The 27,126-nt window shown below is 39.8% G+C and overlaps 1 protein-coding gene and 1 non-coding gene across 5 annotated transcripts in view; one reads left to right on the top strand and one right to left on the bottom strand.

Annotated features, from left to right (window-relative positions):
• Positions 1-1,922: 1,922 nt before the first annotated feature.
• LOC139954988 (uncharacterized) overlaps positions 1,923-27,126 on the bottom strand; it is a 74,060-nt gene continuing 48,856 nt past the window's right edge. For 2 of the 4 annotated variants that reach the window (XM_071955076.1, XM_071955077.1), the window contains 17 exons: positions 25,192-25,289; positions 22,044-22,142; positions 20,549-20,639; positions 18,777-18,968; positions 17,898-18,137; positions 17,436-17,580; positions 15,202-15,902; positions 14,196-14,689; positions 11,774-12,547; positions 10,786-11,352; positions 9,689-9,847; positions 9,263-9,373; positions 7,452-8,282; positions 7,094-7,310; positions 6,596-6,741; positions 5,919-6,104; positions 1,923-5,626 (listed from right to left, as the gene is read on the bottom strand). In XM_071955076.1, coding sequence (XP_071811177.1) covers positions 5,558-5,626; positions 5,919-6,104; positions 6,596-6,741; positions 7,094-7,310; positions 7,452-8,282; positions 9,263-9,373; positions 9,689-9,847; positions 10,786-11,352; positions 11,774-12,547; positions 14,196-14,689; positions 15,202-15,902; positions 17,436-17,580; positions 17,898-18,137; positions 18,777-18,968; positions 20,549-20,639; positions 22,044-22,142; positions 25,192-25,289 — 5,120 coding nt within the window. In that variant the 3' untranslated portion in view covers positions 1,923-5,557. The remainder of the gene's footprint in view (positions 5,627-5,918; positions 6,105-6,595; positions 6,742-7,093; positions 7,311-7,451; positions 8,283-9,262; positions 9,374-9,688; positions 9,848-10,785; positions 11,353-11,773; positions 12,548-14,195; positions 14,690-15,201; positions 15,903-17,435; positions 17,581-17,897; positions 18,138-18,776; positions 18,969-20,548; positions 20,640-22,043; positions 22,143-25,191; positions 25,290-27,126) is intronic. The other 2 variants (XM_071955078.1, XM_071955079.1) reach the window with 2 other exon arrangements.
• Positions 8,496-8,567, top strand: Trnay-aua (transfer RNA tyrosine (anticodon AUA)). The gene has a single exon. It is a non-coding gene; the product is annotated as a tRNA-Tyr (tRNA).

Here is a 27,126-nt window from a genome sequence, read left to right as displayed (position 1 = left end):
CAAACAATTATCACTTGAACCTCATTAAATCTTCAATTCATGATGAGAATGAAAAAAAAATCTAAAATAGTCGCTCATCTTTGTTTTACTTTAACTTGGGCCATCGACAAGAAAGAAGACTTACCCTGATGTAATTAAAATCTTTGTTTTCATTTCTTTAAGTTGATTGGTTTCCGTATGTTTTTCTTTATGAAAAGATGTTTAACAGCACTTTAACAAGGTGTCTTGGAAACGGTTGTACAGCTGTTGTACATAGTCAGATTCACTGTGAGATAAATTCACAAATCTTTCCCAGTTTTGTCCAGCAAGCTGTTAAAAACTCAATCTCACACATCTTGAGTAATTTCAGGTTCTTAAGAACCAACAATAAATAAATTTTTTGTTGCTTGTATTGAATTCATTGTCAAAATATCATTCTTAAATTTTAAGTAATGTTTTAAGCATTTGCAAAAGAGAATGCAGATGATAAAATGTGAAAATGTTGAAGTATTACAAATGCTACCAAATTCTTCAACCATTAATGTATATTAAAGACTTTATACGATGTTGCTCCTTGGACACATGAATATCATAAAAGTCATGCCCCTATTCTAGGCGAACAAAATACTATTACCACTATGTAAACATTCCTGGTATTGTGGATGTAGAGTCGCTAGTTTGCTGGACAGGTATTTTGTTTACACCCTTACAGGTGTGCTATGAAGCCAAGGGACCTAGAATTAATATATGATGGATGAATGTTGTTAGTGCCTGAACCCTCACGGTCTTCCGTAAGGGGACTTGGTTGAGGGTGGATCGAGTTATTCGACTTTCCATGGACGTTTCTTGGGTAACTTTTCTGGATAAATGATCCAAATTTTGAATTCCATCCTAACCTTACATTAGAGCGATATATGTGCAGATATTGTCACAGTGCCTTTATAGCATTCCATCCAAATCTAAATGTTTATTCATATTGATTGTGATGTTAATCCTTTTGGTGATTTCCATATGTAAATAGATTGTCAGATAAACATTACAGAAACTAACTTAGATAAGAATCACATATCTTATTGTTTTCTTTATGTTTTATGAAGTTTGCAACACAAACAAGTTATTTTTCCTTTCCTCTTTCATAAACAATAAACAGTGTTTCTTACCCTTGCCCCCACCTCTCACTCCCTTCAGCAATTGAAAAATGAGCAATCTGCATCCCCTTCGATCCAGGGCCCTTCTTAGCACCCTTGTGGGGTCCATTGCCAAAGCTCCTGTAAATTCTCCCCCCCCCCCCTCTCCACAGTTTTGGTGCTACCTGCTAATCATAACATTGTCTTCACAAGTTAATACAGGCTTCAATGTAAGTAAGAGATACAGAGAAAGAGATACAAGTTAAAGGCATTGAAGACTCGCCCCAAACCGTGTGCAGCCATCTGAAAAAGTTACCTTTCCTTTGCTTGCAAGTGACGTTTTGTTCGTGTCGCTACAAAATGCAGACGGTCATGAAACGTGATACCTTATCTTTAGCTGGACCTGAGATGTCCATCGCTGTATCGTTTGTACGCTGTGCTGTGGGTATTGACCACAGCTGTATGTACTGACTGTACACTAGTGTCTAATTACCGATGGTAGCAAGCTGTGTGTGCATTTTCTGGGATCGATGGTGGTGTCTAACACTTCTCTTACACCTCATTCGAAACTAGGTCAGATTACCGGCATTAGACATTTCTTTTTGCGCGAGTCTTCACACCCTTTAAGAGATACAGGCTTTAATGAATTCTGGTACCATCGAAGCAAAGCTACATGTTTGCTTTGTATTGCCTGTACATTGCAAGAGTTGTTCAAAATTGTGTTAAATTAGATTAAAGATACATACTTGATGAGGACACAAAAACTTTTTACAATGCAACACATAGAAACACAAAGTAAAGACACAAAGGGAAGAGTCACATTTTTTTCCCACTTATCCAGTGTGGACTATATATTCACAAATCTGTGTTTTCTTTTCAAGTGAGGTAACATTGTCATCAATTGTACACTATCTGGTTGTCATAGCAACTAAACAAATTTTCATTACTACCATGACACAATATTTTTTTTTTTACAACAATTCTTTGTCATCAAATTCAATTGTTGAGATTTGAAAACGAAGAGAAAAATTCATATTTTAAATATCTACAATTTTTTGCAAAGCCAGAAAATTGCAAATCATTAACAACAAATCTTCCCAATAAACATCAATTCCAAAATTCTTAAATTTCATTCTTACAGGAAAGGGGATGGGAGACGGGGGGTGGGTGGGGAAACAAGACTGTAGGGAGGGGGACCGAAAAAAATGTGGAATACTATTCATAAAGATCGCCGTTATGTCTGACTGATTAATAATTTAAAAAAAAACATAAAAATCAGTCAGGCCTTAAATAAACTCATCTATTAGAATATCAAAGTTTCAGTTGAGAGATTTACTTTAAAAGGTTGAAAAGTAATTTTCAAATGGAGAATCCAATGCACTTACAAGATAAGGAGATTTAAACTTTCACAAATACATTCTGTGGAATGCCTCTTCCTATCATCTACTTGAAGACCCGAAAACTTGAAAAACTGCCAAGGGTCATTTTTCCACAAAGAAATATGTCAGAATACAGCAAAATTGTACCACTTGACAGAACTACATCACAAAATTTTCATTGATCAATGATTTTTGTTTTCTCAAGATTGGTAAAAACTTTTCCTCTCATAAATGAAAGATTCATTTTCATTATCATCTTTGACTATCGTACTTCCATAGGCTTCGCGTAGGAAAACTTTAGCTGAAATACATTACTATTAATTATGAAATATGAAATGCATGTTAACACATCTTTAGCTGAGATGCTTTAGCGATTTCTGTTGCTTCACAAAGAGAAAAAGAAACAAGGGTGGGGGGGTTGGGGAGGAATGAAAATCATTGAAAAATTGGAAGGATTTACAATTTTCTCTGCCATTTATATAAGTACCACCTGTAGATAGAAAAAGATGAAAAATGAAGGAGCCACATGCTTTGCATTGTTGAAGCTTGGGACATGAAGCAACTTATAGCAGGAAATATAGAACTTGACTTCACAGAAGACTTGTAATTATAACCTGAAGAACAGATTCCTATGTGACCATCAACCAGAATCACCGTCCCATTTCACCCCCAATCTCCCCCCCCCCCAATCTCCCCCCTGTAAGTCTTCATATGTTAGGCCATCCTATGACCAAACAAAAAACAAAAAGGAAGAATAAAAAACATACAAGCAAATGAACAACCAAAGGCCACAACCAAATATTAAATTTAGAAACGTGACTATTTTTTGGGGGAGAGTTACCAGCAGATGATTCTGGTGGACTTTGCGTGTAATCTCCGAAAAAAAGCTTTTTTTTAAGTAGATTTGCCTATACAATGAAGGGATTTCCCACGGACCAGACAAAAGTTCAAAACCACCTCTACATCAGATATAAACAAAAGAAGAGAAAAAAAAATGAAGACAATTACAATCATGATCATAAGAAAGAAGATAAAGCCAGCAATTAGATACCTGTTCCTTATCAAACAGAAATTATAAGTTTTAAACCTCTTATTTACAAATCTGTACATTAAACTGAGTGATAAACCCAACGACATAGAAGGGGGGGGGGGCCATTATAGTTTTTTATGGGTGGCAGTGTTAAAGTATTAAGTCAAAACATGAAGAGCAGGAGAACAACTCAAGTTTGACTTTAGAATAGTAGACAAAGATGTATCAAAAAAAAAAAAAAAAAAAAACTCCTCATAATACAGAGAAACAGAAGCGATTTGTATATCATATGATTTAAATCATTCCGCTATATTATATGACTGGGTGTGAAAAAATTCTGAAAATTCTTTAACACAAAAACTAAAGAATCTTTTAGGTCATTAGATTATCAAGTAATCCTGTGGTTCCTATAGTAACTTAAAAAAATTATGATGATGATTGAAGTAGGGGGTTATGTCAAAATAATCGACATGAAACTATTCCGCTCATATGCCGAAATTTGAGAATTTATTACTGTTATCGAAAACAAACGAGCGGGGTAAAAAATAAACGTTTGTTTTCATCAAGATAATATTTGACGGTATATTGGTACTGTTTAACAGTGGAAGTACATGTTCGGGGATATAACCTACATCCCACACAAGGTCCACTTTAACCATTCTATGATAGTCTACCTATTACATCATCAGATATCCAAAAGGCATATGAAATTAATCCAATATGTTTAATGACCTGGACTCCAGGTTCATAAAAGTAGGTATCGAATCTGACAAAATTGATGAAAGAACAGGTGTGTGTTTCATTATTTTTATGGGTACATCCCGGGGCCCTGTTTGGTTACACATCTCTTCTGGGTCCATGACTGGACCCTCAGCTTAAGTATCTCTCATGGGTACATTATTAGGCCCTGTTAGCCTAAGCATCTCCTGGGTCCACTACTGGGCCACACTAGGTCGAGCATCTCTTGAGCTGCATTACCGGCCACAGTCCTACATAGTCATTAACGTTAACCCCCATCGGGAGGTTTCTAAAACACGTCTTTGGCAGAGCTTATAGTTACAATCACGCTTAGTATACTTATTCTTCTTTATTATTTTATTTTATTTTTTTATCAGTTGTGCATCATTTCCCTTATAATAAACCATCTAACCACACCCCTCCCACCCAACCCCCCCAAAAAAAAGTTTGTGAAATATTGAAATATACATAAAAAATGCTATGTACAACTACAGACTGAAAAGATGGCTCTTCCTGCCTGATAACACAACCTTTGGCACTAAGACAATGACACCTCTCAACTTATATAGTAGCAACTATTCGTAAGAGAGAGAGAAAAAAAAAACAAAAGAGAAAAAAAAGGTTCACCCAAAAAATTTGCGTAGAATTCATTCTTAAGCTACGTCTTGCATGAAAATTCACGACAACAGAAATTAAAACTCAAAATAAAACAAAAAATAAGGTTTTACCCTCTCCCTCCGCTAAAGTAGAACTCCGACCTCCACGTGTTCCCCCTCGGACAGGATGCGACGTATCTTTTGAGACACCGCTTGGAGTCGATGTGGGAATATCGTTACACTAAAAGTTAATATCTGCTATTTTTTTTTTTTTTAAATCATTTCAATTTTGTATACTGTAATGTGTGAATACAACTGAGTTCACCTCATCAGTTCGCATCGTATTTACTGTTTTATATTTTCGCAATTGTCTTTTTTTCCCCTCTTCTCTCTCTCTTTCTATCTCTCTCAGGAGACCACCTCAGCCTTTCTTTTAAGATACTGTTACTTCTGGAATGTGAAATATACAAAAGATCCACCATCCTCCAACATTCCATAAAATCTGACCCCACAGCAAAATTTTCTTTTTCAATTTGGTTTGGTTGCTTGGTGTAACTTTCACAAAATGGAAGACTCCTCCTCCTCTCCTTTTCATTCCCGACAGAGGATGGCTGGCCGTGATCTCTCTACCTCTCTCCATCCTCTCGTGGTTGTGAATTCTGTCTCCTCCTGAATGTTTGAGACCGATTCCTAGGACGCAAGTTACCTTTACGTAGACGATAACAGCTTCTGTAACAGACTGTGTTTATTCCCGTCATCCTGACTATCACCACCGCTCTAGAAAGTAATACAAAACACAGAGACATTACCAAAGAGAAACCATGAGGCCAGAGAAGCTAGAAAGATGACTGTCCAGCAAGTTTGGACACTGGCATATGTTTCCACTTCATTTAGGGTTGCTATGTAAAAATGCTAGCAAACACCGGAACAGAGCAAGTGAACGGGTGGGAATGGTGTTCAACAAAGATTTCAATCTAACACACAAAAGAACCATGCTTGATAATGCCTTAAAATCTTGTCAAATTAAACTGACTAAAGCATCCATTTTATTTCTTTCTTATCTTTTTACCTGGTCCATATTTTCTTGGGGTACCCTCTGTTGATTACTGCCAGGAGTGGCTAGGAAGGTTGACGGCACACCAACGTCATTGGTTGGTAAGTTTGGGGCCATGCCGATAAGCTGATTTCGGAACAAATTCGCTACTCTCGTGGAAGCATCCGGGGCCTCCTTTGCGTCTGAGTACTTGCAAAATTTCTGTTGTAGGGTCAGAAAAAAGGAATTTAACAAATAGGTTTAATGAAGTGGGTAATAATCGGGTATGAAGTGGGTAATATATATAAAAAAACTGCAGTAAAATATCTTCAAGTAATTCTCTGATCCAGCCATGTAACATTCACACATCATACCACATAAAGCTGTATTTGGTGATGGTTCCTTACTCTGTGTCAATTTCGACCAAGACAGAATTGAATATCGGATTAGTCTCTGTGGCTCTCATTATTTGGTTGCACCTTATTAAAGAAGTTCAATATTAACTATTACCAAATGATTATTTTTAATTCAATATAAACAGTTGTGTGGGGAGGGGGGGGGGCACAATTTAAATATAATATGTTACTATTTTATTGGCATTTTTCGTCTTGGTCTGACTTCAGTAACAGCAGTGACAGATTACGTGTCGTCGTGGTTATAGTACACACACACGGTTCTTTAGAAATAGCGCCACCACCCTGGACGATGCTTACCTGGAATCTTGCTTTAGCCTCCTTATGAACACGATTCTGTGTGTTGTTCATCTGCATACGTCTAGCATTACCGCTAGTATCGGGGATGCCGGCTTGAGGTGGCATCGCTGGGTTCTGACCCATCATACCGTCCGGCTTGTTGAAATCTGACGACAGAGAAGTCGCAAATGCGTCATGTCAAGTTTTAGCATTCATTTCAGTCGGTCGTGCAATGAATAGCGATCTAAGAATATGTGTCTGTATTCGACGGAATCCATAAATAATCGAGTCGGTTTCAAATTTTTCGAGTGTTTTTTGATGCGTGTGTTATTTGACTGAATCGATAAATACTCGAGTCGGTTTGAAATCTTTTGAGTGTTTTTATGATGACATCAATACCACCCCTCACTAAACTACAGCTTTGTTAACATTAATGCTACTGCTAATACTGTTAACATTAATGCTGCTGCTAATACTGTTAAACATAATGCTGCTGTAAATACTGTGCACCTCACTCACCAAAGTTCATCATCTTGTCCAGTTCTGAATTCCCTCCGTGCTGCTGCATCATTCCAGCAGTCACACCGCTACCAGAGGTCGGATACGACGTTCCTGAGTTATTGGTGGTGGTACTAGCAGTTTGCTGGGGATTCCCCTGACCACCTGGGAATCCCCCTTGCTGGTTTGGGGGCTGCATATTGACGGCTGCCATGTTGGGGTTGTTTCCCATAGTGGACTGAAAGACAGAGAGAATAGACAGTAAGACGTAAGCCTGACTGGATGGTTGCAACGAACAGAAATAATAAACATCTTATTAACGAAGAACTACCAACACATCAATGAAGTACTACATGAATAGAACATTGTAATGGCTTACATGTCCCATCTGGCCTGGCATCCCGCCTCTCTGCATCATATTCTGAAATTCCATGCCTCCCCCGGTGTTCCCAAATTGATTGGCGGCCATAGAGGAAGCAGATGTGGCGACCGCGGTGTTGTACGGACCTGGCACGTTTCCCGTCGAGCCGCCGTTCCACATGTTAGCGTTCATTGCGTCCGGCATACTGGCCTGCCGGGAAATGCCCCCCATGCCTCCTCCCGTGGGACGGATCGCCATATTTGGGTTGTTGGGTGCAAAGTTGGCAAAGTTCTGAGAGTTCTGCATCTGATACGGGTTCATCGTCGACTGGGGCATGCTCATACTCCGGTTCAGAGGTGGGTTTGCCATTCGGGAACCCATGCTGACACCCGGCCGCATATTGGGTCTGAGGTTCGGGTTCATGGCTGTCGTCTGGGGCATGCCGGTACCACCCATAGCTGGGTTCATGCCCATACCCGGGTGTTGGTTGCCCATCTGTGCCATCCGGTTCGGGTTATGCATCATGCCAGAGAGGGCATTCATGTTACCGGCCGGCCCCATGCTCCCTCCTGGTGTCATGCCGCCACTGAAATCAGGACCGTGGAAACCTGGCATGTGCATGTTGTGTTGGGGCACGGATCCCTGATAAGCACTCGGCATGGATCGGTTCTGGGGCATCATTTGGCCAAACTGATGGCCGTAGTCAGGACTGGGGCGTGCCGATGGTGCTCCTTGAGGAAACTGCTGTTGCATTCCGTGGTGCATGGGCCGTGGGCCCATAGAACCACCTGGCTGCATTGGATGGTTTGGGAAATTGCCCATCTGGTTGCTATATGGTATGTTTGCTTTCTGTTTGAGGAAGAGGAGAGAAAAGAAAGAAAACAGAGAAAAGATCATTGGTTACTTCGCTCCTAAAAATGTCATGTAATGAAAATGTGCAGAGATAACAACAATTTTGAATATATAGCATTGTGTCCTATCTATCTATCTATTCTATCTATCTGTATATAAATATATATACAGATATATATATATATATATAAACAGATATATATGGACAATGCGTCCATAGCCTAGTGGTTAGGGTGTCCGCATATAAAGCGGAAGGCCCGGGTTTGAATCCCGGTGGAGGCTGGAAGTTTTTGCACTGTTCTAGATTTTTCAACTCACTACGATTTCAATGGTAGATATATATAGATTTGGGGTTTCAGTATTACCTAGAAACAGCTGTTTGCCTGTTGCTTTCTTTGCACCTGAAGGACCAGGAGGTCTGAAAATTTGTGTGAATTATTTTTTTAAATTAATACCCTGTTGGAAAATATATATATTATATGTACATATATATATATATATAAATATATATGTAAGTATGTTTATATTTAAAATAGTGTAGTTATATACATAACTATAAACATATGATACAAAATAAGCTGTTGATGATGATATTCTGTAAGCATTCGTAATATTTATTCGTAATATATTGATTTATGAATGATGACATGGATGCCAAATATTACAATACTTTCATTTACAGGAGTAGTGGCACCAGTACTGACATAGTCTCCCTGGACTGGTAAGTTGAATTTAAGTATCTTAGTTAATTAATTAAAAAAAGAATTAAAAAAACGCACGGACTGTAACGTACGTGAGAAATTTCTGCGATTGTTATCAAGGAACGTGACGGAACAGTTGTAGAGAATTTTCTTTAGAAAACTTAGAACCACTCGTAACCACCACCCCACATCCAAAATGTAACACTTCCACAGTAAGCACACTGCAGGTTTTTTTTGATATAGCTAGTATCGTTTTTGGAATCTATTGCCATTTACCTGTATACTGACATTAGGGGCAGCCATGTTTGAGGATGGATTCAACATTTCTCCAAGTTTGGTGGGAGGGTATGCCTGACTATCGACGTTGCTAAACATCTGTCCATCCATCTGAAGAAAACAAGGCAAAACAAATCAGCTACAACCACTCCAAACTGTATCCTTCACACACCAACTTGTCACCGCATGACACTCTTTAAGACTTTTGAAACACTACCCCGAGGCAGAGGCAGTTCACTATCACCGAGGCAGAAACCTCACTTCTATGGCGTGAATATCGAATCAAGGTAAGTTATCATCATGTTAGGTTTTAGATGTTTGAACCTTAGCTTTCCCTTTGAATGCAGTGTACCCATTTAAATTATGGAACAGCCAGCTGTCTGCACACAGCTAGCTCCTATACCGATGATTCTAATCTCTTCTTACCTGGGGCCCTGTGAATGTCTGCTGCTGTTGCTTCTGTTGCAACATCATCAGATTCTTCTGCTGTTGTTGCTGTTGCATCAATCGCTGTTGTTGTAACATCTGTTGTTGTTGCTGCTGTTGCTGTTGCTGTCTATGCTGTTCTTGCCATCTTTGTTGCTGCTGAGGGAACGAGAAAACGGTTGAGCTGGGAGTTTGCTATGATTATACAACTGAATCATTCAATGGCTGGAAAGATGGATGGGTGCATTGCTATGGTTGGTTGTACGACTGAAATCATCCAAAGGGTGGACAGATGGATGGATGGGTGCATTGCTATGGGGACATAACTGAATCATCCAAAGGGTGGACAGATGGATGGATGGGTACATTGCTATGGGGACATAACTGAATCATCGAAAGGGTGGACAGATTGATGTATGGGTGCATTGCTATGGGGACATAACTGAATCATCCAAAGGGTGGACAGATGGATGGATGGGTACATTGCTATTGGGACATAACTGAATCATCGAAAGGGTGGACAGATTGATGTATGGGTGCATTGCTATGGGGACATAACTGAATCATCCAAAGGGTGGACAGATGGATGGATGGGTACATTGCTATGGGGACATAACTGAATCATCGAAAGGGTGGACAGATGGATATATAGGTGCATTGCTATGGGGACATAACTGAATCCTCCAAAGAGTGGACAGATGGATGGATGGATGGGTTCATTGCTATGGGGACATAACTGAATCATCCAAAGGTGGACAGATGGATGGATGGGTGCATTGCTATGGAGACATAACTGAATCATCCAAAGGGTGGACAGATGGATGGATGTGTGCATTGCTATGGGGACATAACTGAATCATCCAAAGAGTGGACAGATGGACAGAAGGGTGCATTGCCATAGGGTCATAACTGAATCATCCAAAGGGTGGACAAACTGATGTATGGGTGAATTGCTATGGGGACATAACTGAATCATCCAAAGGGTGGACAGATGGATGGATGTGTGCACCGCTAAGGGGACATAACTGAATCATTGAACAGGTGGATAGACAGATGAATTGGGATTTAAGTGAATAAACATGTAGGGGGCTCCTGACCTGTTTCTTCATGAGAGCATTCTTGAGTTGGCTATTCGGTTGCCTGGTCATGGTGTCTGGAGGATGGCCAGTTCCCTGCATGGGCATCATGGATTGCATCTGGTTTGACAAGGGCATACTGGAAGGGTACCCTGGCCTGGGGTTACCCCCTGGAGTAGTCTGGAACCTTGGTTGTCCCATGCCAGGCATCATCGTGGAGGACACCATACCACTGTTGGGCATCTGCATGGCGTTGCCGTCCGGCATGACTTGCTGGTTACCGACCGAAGCAGGGTGGCCCATGACCTGCCCCATCGGTTTACCGCCACCGGCTGCGACGGGCACACCTTGGGTGTAACTATTGGTCGGCATGCTCTGAGATGGTATATTCGTGGGCTGAGCAGAGGAAGGTACAGCAGGTGCCTGTTTGTTGTTCCAGAGGTTGCTAAAGTTATCCTGGGAGGATGGAGTAGATGAAGACCGAGGCAGACTCATGTCCAATTCTCCGCTGCTGAGCACCTGCTCCAGCTGTTGAATAAATTCTTCCGAATCTTCGTTCCCTAGACCACCGTTTCCTACTGTCTTTTCCTAAAAAGTGAGGAAAGAAAAATCGATAGCTTTTAGGGTATTTACGCATGTCTGACCTCCGACAATCCAGACACACTTCCAAGAGCTATGCATTAAAAGGACGGACATACCACATATAGGGTTTTGAATTTTAACAAATGAAGTTTTAAGTCAAACCGGCATAAAACCTTTGAAATATCGCAGACAAAATTGTCGAGGGATTCTCGTCAAAACTTATAATCATAGACTATCAGTGTCCGACAAATTTTAAAATTGCCGTATTTCGATTAAGGATAACAAATCATGATCTTAACGAGGTATATCGTGGCCGCAATATTCTCTGAAAGTACACAACAACGACAGGATAAGATGGGATTCGCTTAACCATTCTACCACTAATCACGACACACAGACCACAGACTTAACATACGTCCGTCGTTACCTTCATTTTATCCGCTTGGGTAGACACTGGCATATTCTGGCCCGGACGATACATGCTCTCTGGATTAGGTACAAACTGCGGTGCTTTATTCATGGTCTGACTTGGGTTACCAGGCATCAGACCTTGCAACATACTCGGAGGCCCCGGCAAATTGTTAAATGTACCCGTTGTTCCAGTGTTCATAGGGCTGTTGGCGGGTATACCCATTCCCATTTGCCTGAAGTTCATGTTGGTGTTGTCATTCGTGTACGACGTTCCCTGCGAATTGCTACCACGGGGAGCAGCAGCAGCCTGGTTTAGGTTGGTAAAATGTTGTTGTTGCTGCTGTTGTTGCTGTTGGTGTTGTTGTTGCTGCTGTTGTTGCTGTTGTTGATGTTGTTGTTGTTGTTGATCCATTTGGTCCTTGTAAGGAGGTAGGTTACCCTGGGCCTTCATTTGATTTGAGAGCTGTTGTTCCGGGGACAGGATCTGCTTCACGAATTCCCTCTCGACCACGTTGGTGGAGTTTTCAAATTCTTTCAGGATATCTACGATGAGGTTTGGATTGTTAGCTCCTAGGTCATCGGGGAAGTTGCTGGCTGCCTGGATGATCTGTTGTATAACGCTGTTGCTCTCCTCGTCTGAGAGGAGACTGGAATCGTCATCGAGCATGCTGGAGAAGTCGGTCTGGTTGCTTGAGAGGCGGGGCTTGGTGGTGGTCACCGTTGGACTAGTGGTTGTATCTTTGTTGGGCGAACCCTCCGACTTGTCTTGGGACTTCTTCAAATTTTGGTTCTAGAGGAGATGGGTAAAACAAATTAGTAGAACATTAGTTCAAATTAGTTCAACATTCAAAAATGTTGCATGTTGAATTAGTTCAACATTCAACAAAATCAGTTCAACATTCAACATAAATAGAAATTAGTTCAACACATTATAGCCAACACTCTCTCCTGAATGGTGGAGAAGCACTTTACACCGAACCACTAGTTACATCAACTTCACACTATCTCATGTTTCTTTGCTATCTGTTGTGACGTACAACAAACTTACTTCTTAACATGTTTCCGAGTGAGCTGCGTACCAAAAACAACATCATCATATGACCTTTGACCTCCATTAAAACAACAGCAACCAAGAACTCATCATGACAGAAGTCATACATGTTGATTTAGCTTGTTTACAAAGCTTTTTTTTTCCTTCCATTTTCTTTATGACTGTTGACGACCTCAGTGATCTTTCGCTTCCACCTAGAAGCAAGTACATCTAAGAACAACAAAGTTCAGAGTGCTTTTCGTTTTGCCCCCCCTGTCAATAACTCTTTTCATACTCAACAACACTACACTAAAACTGTTTTGCCTCTTATATTTATTTACAGGCTAAGAGAAAATAGCTTTGAATATAATTCATAAATATTTAGCTGCAAGGATGTGGTTGTCAAAAATATTGCAAAAGACGGGTAACAACAGTGTGATCACATCTACAGCCCTTTCCAAGCCATCACAGTTTGATAGTATTTCGGACCAAGTATATGTCGCTCCAATACACACACATATACATAGATAGTACTATCTATAATAATGGACTTGATACAGAAACATGAAAAAATGTTAAAAGCCAGTCAATAACCTATACATATATTTTGAGATGGTCATCATCTTCTGCTCGTTCCTTCATGTGGTTTATTTCTGTATTGAAGATGAGCGATATAACTCGAACAATACAAGCTTTAAACCAGCATGACGTCAGCCAGTAGTCAAATTTAAAGGAGCAGAGAGTGTTTGTTTGGAGGGGCAGAATTTTTGTTTGAGTGGGCCATTTGGATGGATCCACCATTGGGAGGTCCATTACTGAAACCCTAAAGATGAATCAAAATTCTGGGCGAGGGAGGCATAATCAAAATTGGGGGAGGGGGGCATTGTCCCAGAATGCCCCCCCCCCAGTTATGACAATTCTGGGAGGAACTTTCCAAAACTGATCACCATGAAGCACACACACATATATATATATATATTATTATCTGGTCACTATATGACATCACTACTACAATTGACCACTAAAGAATGTTGGGAGAATTGGGACACTTTTTAAATGTCGTATTCCCTGTAACTGAAAATCAGGGTATATGCTTATTATAGCTGCTTCTTTTTCTCCAGGTTATCGATAAATTATAAAAGCAGGGATGAGCCTGGGGTAAAAGAAAATCATGGAACTTTGCAAAAAGTGCGGTATAGGTTCCAGTTTGCGTATGCTACAGTGTGTTAGGATAATAGTTTTTGTCCCCAAGGTAGAAAAGAAATCACGGATATTCCGCAAATTCGCAGAAAAAGCTCATGCCTGTAAAAGGGACTACGGACTATTCCTTAAAAGGAGCATCTACTTATCCAGCTCAGGTCGACTGACCTCTGAATCAGACCTTTGACCCGGGTCAAGGGTGACGTACCTGGTCACTAGATGAACAGGGGTCCTCCTCCCTGAGTAATCTCTCCAGTAGTTCGTTTTTCTTCTTTGTCTTTTTCGGGCCGCCTTCCTTCTTTTCTCCATCTCCCTTCCGGTCTTCCAGAGAGTCGCTGCGGTTTCGGAGCGCTGTCGTCGTGGAGACGATGGTACTGCTGATGAATCCCGGCTGCTCCTTGGGGAGCTTACCGGAGCCGAACATCTTGGACGGGTCTCCGTCCAGCATGGACGCCAGGAGGGTGCTCTTGGAGGTAGCTCGCTCCCTCTCCGACTGTTCTAGTTTCTTAGGATTGACCTCCGCGACCTGATGCTGGCGAATCTGTTCCTCCTCGAGCATGGTCTTCAGGAGGGTGTTGTCGAGGACGTCTTTGCGATGGACTGGCGGGGGTTTAGATGACTGGTGTTTGGCGTGGACCGTGGTACTAGCTGCTGACGTGGTAGGCGGCGAACCTTTGACGATCTCATCATCGAGGTTGTCGACTGGAAGGAAAATAATTGAAAACATGGAAACGTTTTCTTTGGGAGGAAAATAGGACACATTCTTTAAAAAAAACAATCTTTTAGGTTTATAAAATTCAATCCCGAGTCTCTTGATATATTTAAATACCAACTACTTGTAGTCACAAAGTTTGTAGTGGTATATTATGCACTTCTCTAGTGTCAGACTTTGACATTTTAATGGCCTATTGATCTTTCTGACCTTTTCTCTCCCTCTGGCCTTTCATTGATAAAAATTTGAACGACACGAACCAGACAGCAGAAACATTACCTCGGTCAGTAGGTCAGTCAGACGGAAGAAGCAAAGGATGAAAAAAACACATGCTTGGAGATTCTTTGCTCAAGCTACAGCAAGTGTGTAAAACTTTCAAAAATTATCAAGGGTGTTGCAAATTGTGCAAGTTCTTTTCCAAGTTAAAAAATCAATTTTCCATTAATTTCTAAACATTTATTTATCCCTCTCTCTCTTGAGTTTGACAAGACAATGAACTTACTGTTGGTCTCTTCATCTTCGAGTAACTTTGACAGAAGAATATTCCGCCTCAAGAATTCATTGTCGGTTTCGTCGTTCGTGTCCGGGCTCGGATTGTCCACCGACTTCCGTTTGTCTTTCCCATCCTCGTGCTGTAGCTTGGATGGATCTTGGGACTTGAGATTCGGTAAAAACACGTCGTTGTCGTCCAGCTCGACCCCCGGCCTACCGTGGCCGGACGACGACGGCATGTGAGTTAACGTGGACGGTTCGAGATTTGGCATGGGGGCACCGCCAACCACTTGGCTGACAATGTTAGCATTGGATGCGTTGGGCACCTGACCAAAAGTATTCATTCCTTGAAAATTAGTCCTGTCAGGTAGAGGCGGGGTACCTGCTAGCATCATCCCACCACCACCTTGATGGATGGGCATGAGCCGGTCCTGAGGGTGCATGTTCATGCTATTAGCACCGTACCCTAGACCTTGTTGTTGTTGTTGTTGTTGCTGCTGTTGATGCTGCTGCTGTTGTTGTTGTTGATGTTGATGTTGTTGTTTCTGTTTGGATCTCTGCATCATGATACGCGTCAGTTGGTTTACAGTCGACGTGTGTAAACCAGGCTTCATGTTGGACAGGGCTTCTAAAACTCTTGAAGTTGGAGTCGTAGTAGCTTGGCTGCTTGTGCTGGGTGGTGATTTTAACTTCTTTGAAAGTTCTGCGTCTCTGTAAAAATGGAAACAGCGCAACAGGGAATGAATGCATTGCTACTATCCACATTATTATTGAACAGTATCAAACCTAATAAATGAATGCACTGCTACTATAAACCTTTGCTACTTTAAGCCTTATAACTGAATGCACTGCTACTAAACCTTTGCTACTTTAAACCTCATAACAGAATGCACTGCTAGTACAAAATTAGTATCAAATGCATTGCTTCTTCAAAACCTTATTATTGAATGTACTGCTACTAAAAGCCTCATAACAGAATGCACTGCTACTTCAAAACTTTTTACAGAATGCACTGCTGCTACAAAACCTTTGCTACTTTAAACCTCATAACAGAATGCACTGCTAGTACAAACCTAATCAAATGCATTGCTTCTTCAAAACCTTATTATTGAATGTACTGCTACTAAAAGCCTTATAACAGAATGCACTGCTACTTCAAAACTTTTTACAGAATGCACTGCTGCTACAAAACCTTGTAACTAAATGCACTGCTACTATAAACCTTTGCTACTTTAAACCTTATAACTGAATGCACTGCTACTACAAACCTTATAACTGACCACACTGCTACTATATACCTTTGCTACTTTAAACCTTATAACTGAATGCACTGCTACTCTAAACCTTTGCTACTTTATACCTTATAACTGAATGCACTGCTACTACAAACGTTATAACTGACCACACTGCTACTATACACCTTTGCTACTTTAAATCTTATAACTAAATGCACTGCTACTATAAACCTTTGCTACTTTAAACCTTATAACTGAATGCACTGCTACTACAAACCTTATAACTGAATGCACTGCTACTATATACCTTTGCTACTTTAAACCTTATAACTAAATGCACTGCTACTATAAACCTTTGCTACTTTAAACCTTATAACTGAATGCACTGCTACTATAAACCTTTGCTACTTTAAACCTTATAACTGAATGCACTGCTACTATAAACCTTTGCTACTTTAAACCTTATAACTGAATGCACTGCTACTACAAACCTTATAACTGACCACACTGCTACTATACACCTTTGCTACTTTAAATCTTATAACTAAATGCACTGCTACTATAAACCTTTGCTACTTTAAACCTTATAACTGAATGCACTGCTACTACAAACCTTCTAACTGACCACACTGCTACTATATACCTTTGCTACTTTAAACCTTATAACTAAATGCACTGCTACTATAAACCTTTGCTACTTTAAACCTTATAACTGAATGCACTGCTACTACAAACCTTCTAACTGACCACACTGCTACTATATACCTTTGCTACTTTAAACCTTATAACTGAATGCACTGCTACTATAAACCTTTGCTACTTTAAACCTTATAACTGAATGCACTGCTACTACAAACCTTCTAACTGACCACACTGCTACTATATACCTTTGCTACTTTAAACCTTATAACTGAATGCACTGCTACTATAAACCTTTGCTACTTTAAGCCTTATAACTGAATGCACTGCTACTACAAACCTTATAACTGAATGCACTGCTACTACTAACCTTATAATTGTATGTACGACTACTATTTCTGTCTGTCCGTTGATGGAATTTTTCTGAATGTGACTTTTCATCTGGACATAAACCCATAATTCCGGGAAAAGTTGAAAACTATAGGGGGGACTATTGGCCGAGCCTTTCTCTTTAACTGAAAAGTAATGATGAAAAATGCTAGTTAATGAGAACAATTCAGCACAAAGGCAACAGTGAAAATATTGTAGGCAGAGGAGGGGGGAGGGAGGAACCAATTTAAGGAGGGGGGTAGGAGACCATGGGGAAAGGGGTCTGGCACCAAATAACATGTCACATTCTCTCTCTATAGATTCCTTGATAAGAACATGGCCTAATGATGAAGCAATGATTTATTAAGATTTATGTTCTTTTTTCATAAAAAGGGTGGGTAGGAGGGAGGAAGGGGGAAGGGGCAGGGGGGGTTTCTCACAGACATGAAAATGATATTGTTACCTTCATCAAAATATTTTCTCATCTCGATGCGATCTGACGAAAAACAGTATTTGTAGATTGGTTGTGAAATCATTTCTTCTCTACTGTGGTAAGGCGGTTTCACTTTACTGGTATCTACAGACAGGATGCAGCAGTTGACGTCCAGCTCCATCCCCATCTCCTCGATGGACGGTAACATGCTACTGCTTCTGTCCTCGTCAGATGCTCTCTGAGCAATGATATATAGATGTGAAGTCCCCTCTGAAAATGACATTTTTTAATAAAAAATAAAAATGACACAAAATCACCAAAAAATTACCTCAACCCCCCCCCCCTTCCCCACCGCCATCAGGTGGTTACTACCAACAGAAAGGGGGATTTTGACGTTAATTTTGAACAAAATTTCAAAGTAAGACTCCTTGAAAGCATCATGGAGAATGTTTCCCAAGCCGTACATGTTTATTTACAAGGTAGTGAAGAAGTTTTAAGTAAGCTTTGGATGTATCATGAATTTGCCGAAATAATTTACCTGCTGCCCTGACAGTTAGCTCAGAAACACCGCTCAAATGCGTTTCCCACTCATATTCTAATTCATTATACCTATCGAGGCTTGAACACCCCAGTCAGAGGGCAGACAACACGATTCATACCTCGTATGAGGAAGAAACATCCCAGAAATACCGCTCACATGCGTTTCCCACTCATATTCTATTTCATCTTATACCTATGGAGGCTTGAACCCCCTTCCCCCACCCCCCAGGTCAGTGGCAGACACAGTTTTGACACCATTCACGCCTTGCTGAGAAGAAACATCCCATGAGACCAAAGCCAAGGTTATTACCACAAGACTTTAACATGCAAACCCCCTCCCATCCCCCCACCCGCCAGACTCTTCCTTACCTCCTTCTGCCGACGAGGAAGATTCGCCATCTTTCTCCGTGGCTGGTTTCAGCATGGCCGAACATTTCATGTTTTCGTACCTAGTCTCCTGGTTGATGCCGTTGTTCGAGTCCTCGCATTTAATCTGCATGCGACACGTGAAGGAACGGCTGACGCTCGCTCCGCTCTGATCGCTTTTCCACATCCCTCCGGCTGCAAATTGAGGAAGAAGGAGAGACGGAATTAAAACCCTTTTTTTTTTTTTCAAGCATGATGTGAACCGAAGTCGGATAAAACAAGTCGTCACATCACATCCTTCATAATTGAAGACAGTTTGTTTTCTGTCCCTGTGTGTGCATTTTCCTTTTTTTTATACATTTTTTCGCAGGTCCTTTGCAAGAGACTTACAAAGACCGAGATTAAAGGAATGTGTCTGCCGATTCAGAAATGAGGAATTTCGCTTCGTAACAAAGAACCAAGGAATCGCTTCATTTATCATAATGATCGGCAAGAGAAAAAAACCTGCGTCCATTTAAAAGTTGATCGAGGGCAAATATTTTGGAACAATAGCTGGCCTGTTTCATAAATTTTTTTAACGAAAGTACACAAAATACTGTCCGTTCTGAACGCTTCCTCTTGTCCTACACCCCATCCCAACTCATTTCTCACACCAGCTACTCACCCCCCCCCCCCCCACGCTATCAGAAGGACCACAAGGTCTTGACATAAAATGAAGTTATATGTTCATTCTCAGGTTTCTATCCACAGCCAGTCTTTTATCGTTTCAATGACCGTTGGACAATAGAGGCTTAAATCGCTTAAGTATTCATATAGATAACATCATTCTTTATCTGTTTCTACTTAACTCCCATCGTCTTCTTCTTCTCCTTATTATTAAATTTGAAAGCCAAACCAGTTCAAAACCTCTTAATCTGTGCGATCACCTCCTCCTCCTCCACCCACATCCTCACACTATCAACAAGAGAATCAATTTCTCGCACCCGAGTGAACCATATTCAGCGGTGACGGAGAAAAGAGGATACTTTCATCGTTGTCGGGCATTAACAAACACACGCAAGCCAAAAATTAAATGTCACACAGTAATTAATCTCCCGGTTGTAAATGACAGAGCTGGGTATATTCTTGCACATATCAGACTCAAACACATAAAACTCAAGAGAGATGGAGATAGAGAGGTGGAGAGACAGACAAACATCCCTTGAGACTTGACATCAGCGAGTCTACCCCACCCACCTAAAGGATATTTGTTGTATGAATATGAAACTGGTCCTAACACCCCATCAAACTGATTCTCATCTTCATTTTTATATTATTTTCTACACGATATGAATGCAACCCTTTATAAGACAAAATCACAACAAATTCCATTGTATCGTAAAATCTATGCAATGGGGGGTGAAGAATAAATCTTTTCAGACTGATTTTCCTACACAGCTATAAATGTAATGTATAATAATGTGGATGGAGAAAAAAAAATTTAAAAAATAAAAAAATGGAAAAACAACTGAGTGTGTAGGAAATTTATTATGTAAATAATTTGTCATGGTTATTAAGAACAGCAGTAAGCATCCTTTAGGACTTTTTTACCCATCGATCAGTCTGTGACTTCCTTGTCAATCTTGCATTCTAATTGTGGATGGAAGAGAAATTATCTCTCTCTTTATCTTCCTTTTATGTGAGAGGGTGGGTGGGTTGGTGGGGGCGGGGGTGTTATCTTTAATGCAAACCAATGGGAAGGATAAGGGGGTGGGTGGAGTAGAGATAATACTTACAATTGGATGAGTTTGGTACCAGACAGCTGATGGAATGATTGTGGTCACCAACGTGAATAAAATTGTAAATGCTCTGTCCTATAAGTTCCTCCTGTTATTGAAAAAAATAGAGACAATAGAAATGAATTCTGCAACTTAATGTTGAGTAAAGAAGTAATCATCTAATGACAACAGCTAGCAGTTTGTTGATGACAAAACTGTTTCTCCCTTTTTACATGAGGATCAACCATAATATCTTATTCTTTCCCAATCCCCACCCTCCCTCCCCCGACACCCCTTTTTATTCCAAGTTTACTCATCATCAGAACCCTCCAGCTTAACACATAACACTCAGCTTTTAACACTTTTAATGTTGAAGCATTCTGCATAACACTTGAAAACCAAAAACACATGTTGTAGTTCAATAGTGTGGCTAAATCAAGTAAAAAATAGTACAACCAGCGCAAATTCTCTCGCTTACGTTTGGGTCGTCCGAACAACAAATGTGGTTGTCCGAAAAGAAAAAAATGTAGCAAGATATTACGAAGAATGACCCAACATGTACAGTGTATAGAGAGATGTGTAGGCTTTTGGGAACAGAACACTGGTCAGCTTTCAGGCTAGTAAACTTTCCCTTTGAGTGGATCATACAGTAGGCCTACCACTATCTTTGGTGTTTTATATTCAGTATCTCCAAAGTGATGGTGGGTGATACCAGGAACCTGCTATCATTTTACCTAGATTTGAGGGTATTTAGTTAACAATGCAATCTGAATTTGATGTAAACAACCAGTCTTTCATTGCACAACCTCCAGAGTTGATTTCCTTCGTTTTGAAGAGAAATTTTGTCGTTTATGGGAAAAGCTTACATTTTTACGACTTTTTGAATGTTGAGCAAAAATTGTCAATTTTAGGTTGTATGGCAAGATGCTTTGTACCACAGTGTGTGCGTGCAGTGGTAAAATTTTCAGATTCACTATGTACAGTGCATCATGTATGGTGCTTCATTACACACCTCATGCCACAGAGGCGAGGGGGAAAGGCATGGATCGCTTCCAGCAGTGACCACAGCAACATATTATTGTTATTTCAACAACATTGGTGGGACTGTTCCCCGTATTTCCACTGCTCAAACCAATGACACCAAGTTTTATTCGCTGTACCTACCAAATATTGATCAAGGCAATGTTCAGATGGATCAAGAAGAAGGGATCTTCTGTTACATAAATATCTAAATGCTGATGCAGACACCAAAGAAATGTATTTTTACATAGTAAATCTGAATATTTTACCACTGCGCACAGTGGTACAAGGCATCTTGCCATACAACCTGAAATTTTTCACAACTTGAAACTTTATGAGTTCAGATCTTAAAGTTCAACACTAAATTTTAACACATATACATACATACAAAGTTACAGAATACGCCCTTTCAAAGTTAATGTTACGAAAAACGACTTTGTCTGCGCCTTTCTCTTTATTTGTTTAGCTCTTTCATCCTGAATGAAGATCTTACCTTTTTATAATTGAGATAAGACTGAATGTTCCCTGAAACATATTCAATTTCTGCTTTGTTGTTATTCATATTCACCACAAATAGAAAGCCATCCAGGGTCTGAAAATAAATAAACAAAAGATGAAAACTAAAATTCAACTTGTTCATTGACTGAAATCAGGCGGGTCTGGTTTTTTTTCCATTTGCAAAACATTAATAGCAGCAGGTATATTTGTTACCCTATATACCATCACCACCCCCCCCCACCCCGGCCACCTCCTATGCCCCTACAGTTGTCAGGAAGAAGCCCATGATGCAGAACAAATAGGTTGTGGAAAACAACCAATACATTGACAGCAAGCACTATTAGAAAATACAGTTTTAATTGAAAGTTTAATATTAAATTTCATACAGTGAAATTTTTGGTAGATACTTGAGCAGTGACCTTCTTAACCCCACAGCCATTGCAATGATTTGCAACCTTCAAATCTCTAAGCCAACATCTGAAATGTTTGAAGAATGAACCAACCAATAGTTTTTAGTATTGCTATATCAGAGGTTTCATATTTGGTTAGTTCACACTCTCAATGAATTAGCGAGGTTGACTTTGTTGTAACGGTTTCTTTTACACCGATAGGAGATCCATTCAATTCTACCAAAGCTTGTAATATCCAGGGAAAAAATGTATTTTCATATGTGGCAAAACATCTTTCAGATCTGAATAGCTGCTGTCGAGGCCAAGGCTAAGATTTGATCTACAATTTGACTGCAATTCATTGCTTTTTATATCAGCATGGCAATTAATTAAACTTGTTGTATGGGTCAAATGCTATATACACTTTATCTTTTATTGGCTGATGGCAACAGTTTTAACTCTGTTCTTTTGAGAGAGATAAATACAAAAATATCAAACTTGTCTTGTTCACAAACATTTTCTTCCTTCCCTTTTTTTTTGGCTTCATATGTCTTATTTTTTTTTAATATCAACTTCCACTTCATGAGAAATTCTGTCAGCAGAGGAAAATAAAGTCCTACAGAGAAAACAACTATTTTATTAAACATATATGTGATTTATTCCATTACTGAAGAGACAGAATATTTCATCATAGGTATGCTAAATACATTAATATACATCCACCACTCACCACACTCAGTCAGAGACCTATGAATGGAACAAGCTTAAAGACCGATGCAGTTTCCCCTTAGTTAACACAGCCCTGAATAAATCTAGTGTTCAAGAAGTTTTTGTATAGCATTTTTCAAAGGCTCTGAATTTGTTCTCTCATTTAACACTACACGTAGTTCTTGTGTAAAATACTGCTTTATTCATCTTTACACACTTGTATAGCAACTTGACTGTTTTTACAGCATTTTACATTCCATACTGGATAAATGATTCCCGGTCACGTAGATGTATCTGCACGGACAGGAACATATAACTGCATTGTTTATGGAGATGAGGGTAGGCTGGGGAGGGGAGAGGGGTTAGGGGAGGCTGGACAATTCCAATCAGTGAGGGTAATTCCCAGAGATTCCAGAGAACCTAAAGCCCTAACCTAGAACACAAAGCTCAAGTAGAGGTTACAAACATATATGGCCATATTAAACTAAGTTCACTACTGGGACATACACTAACAAGTTACCCTGTTATATTTTTCAGATCTTTGAATGGAATAACCGAAGCGAATAAAAAGAAAAAGGGTTTAAAGGGAAAAAAAGGGGACAGTCCAACAGATCGATAATGATAGCAAAACAGAGAGAAAATACTTTAAAAGTGCAGTTGGCCTTTTTTCGTTGAAGACATGCCTCATGAGTAATTCAATCAGCAGTTTCAGTTGTATTCCTAAATGAAGTTTCTATATTATGAACGCTGTATTTCTTATGCCCTGTTCTCAGCTTCTGAATGTGATCACAAAATCATATTCAAGAAATTATATATTTATATATAATTATTTGCAATTGCCTAACATGCAAGTGAGGAGGGTTGACATGCAAAGGAGGAGGGTTGACCAGAAGTGAGACAAATTCGTTGAGTTCTTAACCCTCTCATTGATTCATTTTCTGGCTGCAAGTTCATTGCACCTTTTTTGAAACTAATATCAAATATCAAATAATGGCCTGTGCGTCGATTAGTTTACATCCTCAATCATGCTACTGCATAACGTTGTGACTCTCCCTCCCTTTGCATTTTCAAGAGACAACTTAAAACATTTCTGTTTGATTCCTAGTTTATTTTTTACCTTGGTTTCCTTTGTCTCTTTCCTACCTTGTAAAGCGCTTTGAAACGCTGTATTAAGCGCTATATAACTGTAATTTATTACTATTATTATTATAATTATAATGTTGGGGGAAGAGTTGCCTAAATTCTGAGCTGCTAACTTAAACGAGAAGGTCCAAAAGACTACGACGCTGGAGCGATGCTGCCAAATTATTTTGTGGGCGGGTCGAGGAGAGTGGTAGAACTGCACATGATAGCGGGAGCCACATTTAGGAGAGCATTGTGATGAATAGGCTTTGATGCTCAATGATTGGTAGATTGAAGTAAAATGATTTTTTTGGGGGGGGGGAGACAGGTAAGCAAGGACTTGGGGAAACGTCTTATAAAATTAGAGATATAAAGAGAGAGAACTTTAGTAATATACAAATGATAATAGATGCTGGGGTATTTGGTTACATTTAACTGAAGGCATTGATTTTAGTACAGGTGTACGTGTGATAGGTTGCACTATTAGGTTGCCTAGGGTCTCAAATACTAAAGCTCCACCCCTCTCTCCACCCACTCGCCTACCTACTGAGATCAAAGTACACTAGATGATATATATCTAAGCAAAGGCACTTGCTTCTATCATGGAGGTAAAACAGATCTCCATGCTTCTATATAAGAACTTATGAGGAATTTCCTTGTCCCTTGTTAATGCCTAAACTTGCCCTTCCGCAGAAAGGTGACAAGCCCCGCCCCCCTTCTCCTCCCTCCCTGCCCCCTTCTCCTCCTCCACCCCTAACTGTTACCTCTTTTTATTTTGAATTCAATTTATACACTTTTCTGTCCTGTTTCTCTATCTTACCACTCTGTGACTTTACACTTTTTGGTAATTCGACCCCTGTGATTTAATGTATGTAATATAGGTATATACTGAAGTCATTGTTGACGTCAGGTGTTGCTGCTTACCTGTAAGAGAACGCTCTCCAAGGAGTCGCCTGACAGCATCCCTGGTTTACTGGATGAGACCTGGCTATGCTGTACCTCACTGCCTTGCTGCTCCAGTTCTGTCAATAACAAAAAAGATGAAAAAGAGAGAAAAAATGTACAATTAATTAATGATCAGAACAGGAACTGTGTGGTCAGGGTTTGAAAAATCTGAGGACCAGATAGCAGAGATATTGAGGCAAGCCGTGACTTGTGTAGCGTTACACGTTATGGTGCATACTACAGTACTAAATGGATTAATATCTGGCCACTACCATCACACAAACAGAAACTTCTGAATCCTGTGAAAATAATCAAAGGTGTCTGTCTGCACAGTATGCTTGACAAGTCCTTAAATAGCCTGCAGTTTTTTTTTTTTAAAACTGAAATGAGATGTTATTTTATTAGGGAAAGGCAGAAGTACGACTAGAAATGACAAGAGTGGTAAAGAAATAGAGAAAGAGAAAACAGTTGAAGAGATGATATATGATGGAAGGTAGAGAGGGACAGAGAGGTAGAGGAGACAGGTAGAGAGAACATAGAGGAGAAAGCAGAGGGGTAGAGGAGAATGGTAGAGATAGCAAAGCAGTAGAAAAGACACAAAGTATATGAGGAATACAAGGTAGAGAATTATAAAGAAGATAGAGGAACGGGGCAGGAAGTGATAGAGAAATAGATAAAATGAATGAAAGACAGAGGGGGTAGAGCAGTATAGAGGTAGAGAAGACAGGTACAGAGAACATAGAGAGAGAAAGCAGAGAGGTAGAGGAGAATGGTAGAGATAACAAAGCAGTAGAAAAGACACAAGGTGGTAGAGGAATACAAGGTAGAGAAGCCAGAATTATAAAGATAGAGGAACAGGGAAGAAAGTGATAGAGAAACAGAGACAATGAATGAAGATGGGGAGGGGGGGGGGTAGAGAAGGTATAGAGGTCGAGAAGACAGGAATAGAGGACCCAAGGTAAAAGAGAAGGCGCAAGACCACACAGACCTGTAGAGACACTGGAGAGGCAGAGAGAGAGAGAGAGTTGAGAATAGAGCAGAAGAGAAAAATGCGGTGGGCCGTAGAGAAGACTGTTTTTTAAAGTTAAGTTTTATAAACTTGTGAATCCCAGGGATGTCTATATATTACTTTACAACTATTTATAAAGCACATTACATTCTAGAGGCGGCAGGCATATCATAAATATTAGTATCACATATAACTAAAAATACCAAGCTATTCTAAATCCATTGTTGTAACTAATAAATTTTCACTTCACATTCCCAGGGTTATGACAAAATTCTGCCCTTCAAAATAAAATGAAAGTCACGCAGTACTATTTTGTTGACTCAGGAAACAATGGCGAATGTAGAAAATATAAATATATATATATATATATATATATATATATATATATATATATATTAGTTTTCACTGTTCTGGATTTTCCAACTCATTACGTTTTCAATTATATTCATTTGCCTTTGTCGTTTACCTCCATTTCATTAACATAAAGTCTGTTCAAAGTATCTCTTTCGAGATCCTGCTTAAGGAATCACAAATGATTTTGAGTTAGTTAGCACCATGTTTGATCACTAGAGTAGGGCAAATATGTCACCAAAACAGAACTAGTATTGTTCGATACAGGTGACTAACGCCTACAGTGGAATAATGACCTTCCTTACCGGTTAAGAACCTCTGGACAAACAATCAGGGTCCATAGCCTAGTGGTTAGGGTGTACGCATATAAAACAGGAGGCCCGGGTTCGAATCCCGGTGGAGGCTGGAAGTTTTTTTCACTGTTCTAGATTTCCAACTCATTACGTTTTCAATTGTATATACATATATATATATATATGCACTTAGTCAACCTGATAGTAATATTATACACCTGTAGATAGGTTTTGGTTCTTTAGAATGCTGTCAAATATAGC

The sequence above is a fragment of the Apostichopus japonicus genome, chromosome 17, assembly GCF_037975245.1.
Source record: "Apostichopus japonicus isolate 1M-3 chromosome 17, ASM3797524v1, whole genome shotgun sequence".
Classification (NCBI taxonomy): Eukaryota; Metazoa; Echinodermata; class Holothuroidea; order Aspidochirotida; family Stichopodidae; genus Apostichopus; species Apostichopus japonicus.
The sequence above is the reverse complement of the archived record's forward strand: the minus strand, read 5'-3'. Positions and strand labels throughout refer to the sequence as shown.